The sequence below is a fragment of the Mucor mucedo genome, assembly GCF_025094135.1.
Source record: "Mucor mucedo strain NRRL 3635 chromosome Unknown EV154scaffold_275, whole genome shotgun sequence".
NCBI classification, from domain to species: Eukaryota; Fungi; Mucoromycota; class Mucoromycetes; order Mucorales; family Mucoraceae; genus Mucor; species Mucor mucedo.
In genome coordinates, this window is record NW_026252559.1 from 23,172 (window position 1) to 34,288 (window position 11,117).

The following is an 11,117-nucleotide window of genomic DNA, read 5'->3' on the forward strand; positions in this document are numbered from 1 at the left end:
TCCTGTTTTTTGGATACTTGATGTAAATACTGTACCAATAATTTGTCTTTTGGGGTTTTTACGGCCTTCACTAAATTTAACTGGGGGTCGATGCTTGTAATAGCGTGTAATTGGGTGTCGGTTTCCAAGTTGGTTTCATCATATGATTCATTAGTTAATATGGTTGATATTGTTCCAAAGTTAGATCGATGGGGTTGGTTATTTATCTTGTTTGGGCAGGCAGCTGTAAAATGTCCAGGAAGTCCACAGTATAGGCATAGATTATTTTTACGTCGTCTATCTTTTTCCTCAGGTGAAATAGGGCCACGACGAATGTTGTTGTTGTGGGGTGAATAGGATTGTGTTTTGTTTTCCGTTTTAATTTCGTACGTGGGATAACCGACATGATTGATTTCCATTGGGGTAGGTTGAGTGGGTTGAGGTTGTCTAATGATTCGAGTTGGTGATTGTTGTTTTTGTTGTACTCTTGCATAATGTCGATTATCAATTTCAATTGCCTTAGCTATCATCTTGTTCAATTCCTTAATGGGTGAGAGTCGGGCAAGTTCATCTTTAACATGGTCCTTAAGGTTCAGCACGAATTGAGATACCAAGGCATCGTTGTTCCAAGTCAATTGCATGCTCAATCTTCGGAAGTCTGTTGCGTATCGAGCTACAGAGCCCACTTGTCGCAGGGCACGGATAGATGATTCAGAATTAATAATTGGATTAGAGTCACCAAAGGCGTCATATAGGATTTGTTTGAAGTTTTTATAATCGTTTAAAATTTCCAATTCTTTATCAGTGTCGATATCTTTGATAAATGGTTCAATGTATGAAAGGGCATTTCCTGCTAAACAACCAATGGTGTAGAGAACCTTCTTGTTGTCCGAAGCAAAACGTACGTCGTCGGCAGCAAATACAACTGAGAGTTGAGAAAAAAATGAATTTATGTACGACGTTTGACCAGTGAAAGGTACGGGAGGTTTGATACGGATGGAATTTGTTTGTTGGGTTACGGATTTATGTTGATAATTTTCGGCTATATATGCATGGATCTCTGCACCTAGATCGGCTACATGTTGTTGACAGTTGCTGATAATAGTTGCAGTGTTGGATTCAATGGCATGGAGTCGTCGAGCAAGATTGTTAATTATGTCATTTGCGGACATGTTTTGGGTTTCTAATTTTGGTAATTCAGTTTCTTCAATAATGGAGACCCGATGTAGGAGTTGCTTGAGTGTTTCGATTTGCTCTTCGGTCAATTCAGGCATAGTGGCAAATCTTTATTGGAGACGAGGTTAAACAAGAAACAGGGAACAGGGAACACGGCAAAGAAACGAGGTAAAAGGTAAAGAGGACCAAGTAGTTAGGTTTTTGATTCTGGATAATGTCAGAAACAGAACAAGAACAGAAAGAAGACTACTTGGTGACACGAGAGTCAGAGTGAAAATGATAAATAAAGAAGTTTATTTCAGAGAAGGGGGAGGGGTTAGGACTAAGATCCAGAATAACGTTTTTCTAATAAATAACTAGCATCTATTTATACTATTTCTTATACATGGGAAAAGCTACGATGGGTTTAAATTATAGATTAACAAGGGACTTTACGGAACAGATATCATGAGCAGATTATTTGACAAGGATGAGTAATTGAGATTCGACGAGTAATAGCAGGCTGGATTTAGTTGACATTGAATAATTAGATGGTTCGGGGAATATCTCTGATTTGACACGGGCGGGAAAACTGGATTGGGATATGAAGTAATAGATGATCGGAAAAAGGTTTACTAAGGTTGAGTCAGACAAGAGGCGGGAAATATATTGGAATACAGATTGGTGGTAGGTTTTACAAGGAATTCAGAAAGCGGGCAAGATATACAGATATGATTTTGGGTACAAGGTTTTACAGGGAGTTTGGTAGCGGACAAGGTATACTGATATTAGATTTTAGGACAAGGTTTCACAAGGGTTTAAAATCAAGGCATGATCTAGGACATGATGAAATGAGTTCATGACACGTCGACAAATTGGTAAAAGCCTTAGACCCATACTTTGCACACAAAATACTAATGCGATCAACCTGCTTCTTGTTGAAAAAGCAATCAGCAGCTTTGTTGAACGTGTATTTGATTAAACCGAGACATAGGCCATGCAGAATTTCTACCGGTGTATCCTTGCTAGGATCCCAAGAAGACAACGTCAAAAGCCTTTTGCCAGCAGTTTCCTTGAAGCCGAGGTCCATCAAGTTTTCGACCATGATATAATCACCCTGTCTGTTACGAACACGTATCGAGAAATCAGTACTATCCGAGTCATCGCTTGGAAATAAACTCATCCAGTGACCTTTTTCTCTTGGAACTGACATGTGTTCTTCGGCCGTGGTAATTCTATTAGGATCAAAAGCATCAGCATGTCGACACCAGAAGCATTTTCTACACGGATAAGTAGCTGTTGAAGCTTTCAAACAAGAAACCTCGGCATGACGAGGATTGTCAGCCTTGATAAACAAAAGAGGAGCAACAACAAAGACTTCTTCCTTGAGAATAGCATCAAACATCGGCAGACCAGTTTCCAGTTTCTTTAAATCGGGGACAAGGGAAGGCAACTGTTCCATAGCAGTATGGCGATTTGATCCACATATAAAAAATTGATTCAAATAATGATTGGCAACACTAAGAGGAACAGCGGCAGGATTCATCGACCACGAATCGAAACAATTCCATTTTGATGTGGAATTACCACTGGTATCATCAGAGAAAAGGTTGTACGGAATTACTCTAACGACCTGGTAGTTTGGCGAATTGGGATTTATGCTTCTTATACGTGATCTAATGGGCAGTGGACGCTTGTACTTATTACCAGTATCAATCATGTCATGATGAGCGCGAATCAATCGAGTATTAGCAACAACATCTCTAGAACAAAGATAATCGTCACCATTTATTTGTTGTAAGCTAGTAAATGTATCGAAGGATTCATGTTCGGCACGAAAGACATTATTGATGTCAAGGTCGGTTATGGGACAGTGGAGAAGGATGTCGTATAAACAGCACATTTCAAGATTATTATCGGATTTAATTGGATACAAATCAACGTTCACAACTTTTGATATTTGGAATATCTTGGCCACTTTAAAATAATGGCGATCACGAAGAGGAATATTGCTCTCAGACAGCAAAGAGACTTTATCCGATACCCAGAGTTGAAGATTTGGACCAGTAATTATCATAGGATGCTCAAACAATCTATCACAATTCCACTTTTCACCTTGACTTAGCTTGATTCGTTGGTTAGGTGTTCGATCAGGAAGATCTGACAGGAAACCAGACATACAGGGATTACCTACGAGAAGTCGCAAGTGTTCAGATACATCATTAAGAAACAAGTCAGGCTTTGATGCGACAACAACAGGAACAGCGGGTGCAGAAGCAGTTGTATTTGTTGTTGCAGCAGGATCAGTGGCAGGAGCAGAGGTATTGGCAGAAGCAGAGGTAGAGGCAGGAGCAGAGGTAGAGGCAGGAGCAGGAGCAGAGGCGTCAGCTGCTGTAGCAGTACCAGATGTGCTAGTTGATGTGGCAGGTTCAGTAGGTTCGACAAGAAGTCCGCCGTTATCATCTTTCGCACAATGGGGAGCATGAGGAAAACAAGGTATACAACTTTTCTTGGATTTGTGAAATCTGGAAACGCTGTGGGGAGTGGGATAACCACGGAAATCATAAATAACATAAGAAGGATCCAAAGCTAGTTGAGCTCTGTACTCTTTGATTGCAATTTCAGCCATATATTTACCAAAATCAAGAACTGATTTGATTTGGACTTCTGAATACTTAAAGCTACCAGACTTGAAGAAAAGAAGGGCATGCATTATGTATTCATTTTTGAAAGGATATGCTGGATTGTCGTTGACATCACCACTCAAATCAAGATATTCATCATTACCATCATCACCACCATCACCATTAGAGCCGTTGTTGACGTCGTTAACAGGAACGGGAGGTTCATTAGATTCGCTATCATCATCAGATTCCCCTCCGTTGTTAAAATCATTGTTGAAATGGTCAAAGGCATTACCACCATCGAATTCTTCTTCACCATCATCACGCCCATCATCATCATAATCATCATATTGATTTTCATCAAATTCATTTGCAGGTTCAGACAATGGTTCGGCAGTGCGTTCAGGTTGGATTGGTCTAATGTATATTGATGTAAGTAATTTGAATATATTTAACAGCCTTAAATAACTTTACCTTTCAATGGACTCCATATCAGAACTACGAGATTCGCTTAGCGGGATAGTAGGTTGTTCGTCAGAGGTATTCCTAAAAATAATAATGATAAGTACAAACTGACTATTTTTAAATTGATGAAGACGCTCACTTACTGTTGTTGGATGTCATTGGCAGGTAGTGATCCTTGATTGGACTGAATCGCCTCCAGAAGTTCTAAGTGGTGTCCTGATCGTTGATGCACTTTAAAAGAGTGTCGATTAATTGTACTGTATTTACATAACACACACGTTTGCTCCTGAGGCGGTAAGGCAGGTTTTGCACGGAACTTATTTGTTCCAGGTGTTTTTTTCATAGTGTTTTAAAATTAAAGTAAGTTGTTTATAATAAAATAAAGAATTTTGATAAAGTGCACTCTGGGGATTGTGTTTGGTTTATATATCGTTCAGATCAAAAAATGTGTTTAATGCTTAGCTTATGCGGACATAAGCTGTCAATTTGATTGGTGCAATAATTTACAAACGTCATTGCGGAACGATATTTTGTCACGCAACCCAACTTTCTTAGGTCGCTTTTCTTTCTCTTACGTATTTTTTTTTAACCGTGGCGTGTCTTCACAAACGCGTGATTATTGCTTGTAATATTATGATGCTTATGAACAATGGTATGTCATAGAACATCTGTCTTAACAATACTATCATAAGGCATTCTACTAATTCTTCTCTCACATTCAATTTAATCAAAGTCAAACGCGAAAAAGGTAGCTATTTCATGACTTATGCAATAATATAATCTTCTATCCCCTTTTACTTTCAAGATGTGTATCTATAAAGGTATACTTTATTCTTTACTGTGCTTCCCTGTAATAATATATCATTAACAAACGCCTTTTTATTTTTTAGATGCTCTTTTCTCTTTGAAATACCGTAAGTAATATCTTGGTGATAATTTTACATCCTAAACTAATACATAACGCGTTTCATTTGTCAATAGATATATCGCGTAAAGCTTCATACAAGGTACTATAATTTTAACATTAATCATTATCCGTTTTACTAAACACATTATTCACTTTATAAATTAGCTCGTGATACTGCTTAAGCACGGATAAAATGTAAGTACAACATCTACCACAGACACTTGAATATCACATTAATACCTTTTTCCGTAGCTTCAGCTCAAACAGAATCAGTTTTGCGTGGGTTTTCTAGCTTGAATTCACTGTCTGCTATGCGTGTCATACGTGGCCTGTCTGGGCTACGTGGTCTGCCCTGTCTGTCAAGGCTGAATAGCCTGCCTGGTCGGCCTGCGTAGCCCCGAGGGGCAAACAGGCGCTTTTTGCCGGTTTCTGATTTTGTGGGCCAATTTTTTATATAAATAAATTTCGCTTTTTAAGGCAATTTTAAAAAAAAACTATTTTCGTATTTTGTATTTGTATTTTATTGTTTTGTTTGTACAGCAAGGAAACGTAAACAAAACCACAAAACCAAAAAGGAAACAATTTTCATATCTATTTTTACTTTTTTTTTTGGGAAAAAAATGGTCTTGAAATTTTAAAGTTTACACCTGGTTGTGTATGTAGTTCATCTGTACTCCAAAAATGTGTAGTGTGAGAGTTAAATCTTAACCCTATTAAAGCTATTACAAGACTGATACAAAATGTCAAGCCCACAATTGTCGATGGTTCTGATGCTTCTCTAAGCCACATTCCGACCCGGACTCTTCTACCCGACCCGGACTCTACCATGGATGTTGAAATGCCTCTGGAGATCGAATTACGGTTAAAGAAAGCTAAACTTCTAAAAAGGAAGTTTGTACCCAAGATAACCAATGCCAATAGAAAACGGCCAAAGAAGTAACACCACTTTATTATAAATATCACAACACTACTTCTACATTCAATAACCTGATTACTTATATTTATCACAATCAATCTTTATATCTATCACCATACTTTTATTATATTATCACCATACATATCAGCATTACATTATCACATTATTATCACATTCTATATATTCCCCAAACTAGTATAAATAGCTCCTAGCTTTGTATCAAATAAACATTATCTTCTATTTTATATATTTAAGTACTTACCTACTTATTAACTGATTAACCACTGAGAGTTGAATCTTAACCCACTATAACCTATTACAAGACTGATATTTGGTAGCACCAGAATCCAAGAAAAATGACTGACAATACTGACAAGAATAACTACAATGCTGATATGGCTGAACTGATCAAAAAGTTTACTACTGCTATGACTGAAAGCAAACAAACAAGAATTAAAGAACCTGAAGTGTATGATGGTACCCGTGATGCCCTTTTGATTGATGGCTGGATCAGATCTATTGAAAGATTTACTACTTTCAACTCCTGGACTCCCGAACGTAGCTGCTTATACGCTACCACACTTTTACGCGATCGTGCTGATGCCTGGTTTAGAACTATCGAATTAACAGACGACGCTCCTACTACTTGGCTCGAACTGAAAAGACTAATCATCGAATTTTTTAGACCTGACAACTCGACGAGAATCGCTCGTGATCGACTCGCTTCATTGAAACAAACAGGTGATTTGGTTGCTTACATCAATGAATTTATGGACATTAAATTAGCTATCCCTGGTATGACTGATGAAGAAGGATGTGACAAGTTTGTTCGTGGTCTGACAAGCAAGCAAATGAGATCGCATATTCGCCAGTATGATGCGGATACGTTGAAACAAGCAATTCAAGCTGCACTTGCTTTTGACAGTGCTCAACAAGAAGACATTTACCCGTATGTGGTTAGGTCATCGCATGTTAAAGCTCGTATTGATGATCCCATGGATTTGGATGTGGCAGAAGAAATTAATTATGTCAGAAATAACAACAACCGAAACAACAATGGTTACTCTCGCAACAACAACAACCACTTCTCTCGTAACAATGGTAATAATTATTCGCGTAACAACGATAACAACAATTATGGTCGAAACAATGGCAACTACTATGCTCGCAATGGTAACAACAACTCTAATAATAACACCTCATGTTATTATTGTCACAAGTCTGGTCATATCAAGAGAAATTGTCGTACTCGTTTATCTGATATCAAGAAGTTGGATGATCAACATTCCAAGCGGGATTTTCAGTCAATGTAGTTGAAGAACAGGAAGTTCACCTACTTGACATAGATAACAATAACAATTTTCCTGAAAATAAAAACTTGATTGATTTTGACCTTTATTCCACTGACTCTACACCCTACCCCACATTAAATCCAACTAAATACAACAATAATACAACTAATGTCGACCCTACCAATACTCCTCCACACGTGGTGATTGAAACACTACCTATTATATATCCCAAATCCTTTATTGATGATTTACAACATATATCGGATTTAAATGCTATGGCTACTACTCTACCACTATATCCTGTCCAATACAATGGCGAAGTTATACAAGTTCTAATTGATTCCGGCGCAAGTGAAAACTATGTCTCCCCTCATGTAATTAGATCCCTCGATAGTCGTAATCTTATCTCTGTTGAAGATCGTCATGTTGAAACTGCTGGTGGTATGGTATCCCAGATCAAGCACAAGGTGGAAATGATTATCAATTTAAATGGTGTTCACGACAAGATCACGGCCTTTGTATTCCCTACTAAATTTGATTTGATCCTTGGTCGTTCTTGGTTGAAACAGACTAGACCTTTGCCTGACTGGAACACAGATACCTGGTATTTAAATAATGGACGTGTCAAATTAACACCATGTACAAACATAAAACGTTACTCACCTACCTCTCTTCCTAATTTAAATTATCTCATCACCCACAAGCAAGCAGACCGTATTATTAAAAAAGGAGGTGAAAGCTTCCTTTTTGTTATCAAGCCCGTTCATCCAGATACTGCATATTCACTCGATAAAACAACCTATTGGAATGATTTAGTCAAAGAATTTACCGATGTTTTCAAAGACACTCTACCTGGCCTTCCACCTGACCGTGGTATTCATCATTTGATTGATACTGGTGATGCTCGACCTGTCTCTCGTCCTCCTTACAAAATGAGTCCACTCGAACTTGAAGAATTACAAAAACAATTAACCGAACTTCTGAAATTAGGATTAATCAAGCCTAGCTCTTCTCCTTGGGGTGCTGGTGTATTGTTTGTTAGAAAGAAGCCTGAACCTGGATCCAATAAGCCTGGTTCACTTCGCATGTGCGTCGATTATAGATCAGTAAACAAATACACGGTTCGTAACAGTTCAAGCTTACCACGTATTGACGAATGCTTAGACAAGTTGAGTGGCGCGCGTTATTTTACCAGTTTAGATTTACGTAGTGGTTACCATCAAATTCGTATTGCTCCTGAAGATGTTCCAAAAACCGCTTTTAATACTCGTTATGGACAATTCTCATGGCTCGTCTTACCTTTTGGTTTGTGTAATGCTCCCCCGGTTTTCCAGACGTTGATGAATAGAATTCTTGGTGAATACATTGACAAGACTACGATTGTTTATCTCGATGACATTCTGATTTATAGCAAGACATTAGAAGAACACAAGATTCATGTTCGTCAGATTCTGGATGTGTTAAGAAAAGAAAAACTCATAGCCAACTTGAAAAAATGTGAGTTTTGTAAAAAGGAATTAAATTTTGTCGGTTTTAGAATTACAGAGACTGGCATCTCTCCCAGCCCCGAAAAAGTACAGGTGGTACAACAATGGCCAAGAATGAAAAATGTGCAAGAAGTACGTCAGTTTATTGGTTTTGCTCAATTCTACAAAAGATTTATCAAGAACTTTGCATCTATTGCTGCTCCTTTAACAGACCTCACCCGAGGTACAGGTATTAAAACACGACCGATAGTTTGGAATAACGATTGTCAAATCAGTTTTGATAGGTTAAAGCAATTATTATCCTCCAGTCCTGTATTACAAGTTGTACGCATGGATAAACCTTTCCGTATTGAAGTCGATGCTTCCGATCGTGGTTGTGGCGCTACTTTACTCCAACCTGATGATGATCCCAACTTGCCCTGGCATCCACTTTGTTTTGAATCCAAGAAATTTGCTGACTCTGAATCTAAGCTTCCTGCTCAAGAAAAAGAATTATTAGGCATCTTACATGCGTTACGTACCTGGCGTTGTTATGTCGAAGGCTGTCCCAAAGGTTACACTGTTTACTCTGATCATTTGCCCTTACAGTATTTTCGATCTAAAGAAAATCCACCGAATCGATTAGTAAGATGGATCAATGAATTGGAATTGTACTCACCTGTAATTTTGTATAAACCCGGTAAAGAAAATACCGTTCCTGATATTTTGTCCCGCATGAATTTCGAATCTACCGATGCTGTTAAACCAATGGAACCCGATTATTTGTATGTTACTTGGACACAATTACCTGCCAAACTTCGAAGTGACTGGCCCATGTTACTCCTCCCAGAAACGCGGAAAAAGGTAAAATCTGCTGAAGTCAAAGCCATACTTGATAAAGAAGAAAAATATTTTCATGTTACTGCTAATCAAGTATATCGTAAGATTGCTGTAGATGCACAGACTGGTCTAAAACTTGTTCCTTTTTTACCTTTTGCTCAACGTGCTGATACTGTTTCTCGATACCATGATTCTTTCGGTCATGCTGGTTACAAGAGTTTGTTAAAAATATTGATTCCCCGGTTTTGGTGGCCATCTATGCGTCTGGATATTCAACAATGGATTAGTGTCTGCCCCTCTTGTCAAGTGAATAGTCGAAAAGGTCTTGCGCATCATGATGAAATGCATCCTCTCAAGGTTCCTACCGCTTTTGACCGTTGGCATTTGGATTTTTTGGATTTACCCACAACATTGAAAGGAAATCGCTGGCTTTTGGTTGGTGTAGATTATGCCACTAATTGGTGCGTGGCTCGTGCTGTTCCTGTTGCTTCCAAAGAGGTCGTTGCTGATTTTATTTACGAGGAAATCGTCATGAATTTTGGTGTCATGTCTGAGATATGCACAGATAGAGGTGCTAATTTTACGAGCGGTCTTGTCCAAGAATACATCAAACGAATTGGCTCCAAATTCAAGTTAACTTCCGCATACCATCCACGTACAAATGCCAAGGCTGAAAGATTTAACGGCGTAATCAAACAAATGTTGCGTAAATACACAAATGGTGCCCTTCATCGCTGGGACTATTTTGTACATGCTGCTCTCTGGGCATGTCGTATTCGTTTACATACTACCACTGGATTTAGCCCATTTTATTTGACATATGGTCGTGAACCTCGTTTGCCTGGTGATGTGTTACAACCCTATATTGATAATGCCACTTTTGACGATCCTCGTACTGTTGCAGATATTACCTCTCGTGAACTCGCTAATTTAGGTCAACATCGTGCCGCTGCTGAATTTCGATTGAAGGCTATGGCTGAAAAAGACAAGATCCGTTGGGATGCTGCTATTAAGAAGATTACTTTTGAACCTGGTGATATGGTTATGCTCACACATGAAGGTCGTTATGGTTTAGAGCCAAAATTTAAAGGTCCTTTTATTGTAGTAGAAGTTTTTCCAGATTTTGGTACGTATAAACTACAAACCCTTGCTGGTGAACCGTTGAAGTCACTTGTTCATGTTGATAGGTTACGTATCGCACGCGGTGATCGTCCTGAAGAACCTTGGTATGATCCTACTTCTGCTCGTCGTGAATACAATACTATCATGAAAGACTTGGATAACACTACTGAACCTCTTAAAGGTGACCATATTGATCCTCTACAACCTGACCTTGTCAAAATTTTTGCTTATGATTCCACTGTTCCTCCTGTTTCTGATTCTGTTCCTCCTGTCCTACTTCTGTTCCTCCTGTTCCTAAGTCGTTCCTCCTGTTCCTACTTCTGTTCCTCTGTTTCCAATTCGTTATTCCGA

At 38.5% G+C, this 11,117-nt stretch overlaps 1 protein-coding gene across 1 annotated transcript; it reads right to left on the minus strand.

Moving 5' to 3' along the window:
* Positions 1–1,942: 1,942 nt before the first annotated feature.
* EV154DRAFT_432922 (uncharacterized protein) lies at positions 1,943–2,854 on the minus strand (the record flags this gene model as incomplete). Its single annotated transcript, XM_051596698.1, has 1 exon — positions 1,943–2,854. The coding sequence occupies one exon, from the start codon at positions 2,852–2,854 to the stop codon at positions 1,943–1,945; it is 912 nt and encodes a 303-aa protein (XP_051450224.1).
* Positions 2,855–11,117: the final 8,263 nt, after the last annotated feature.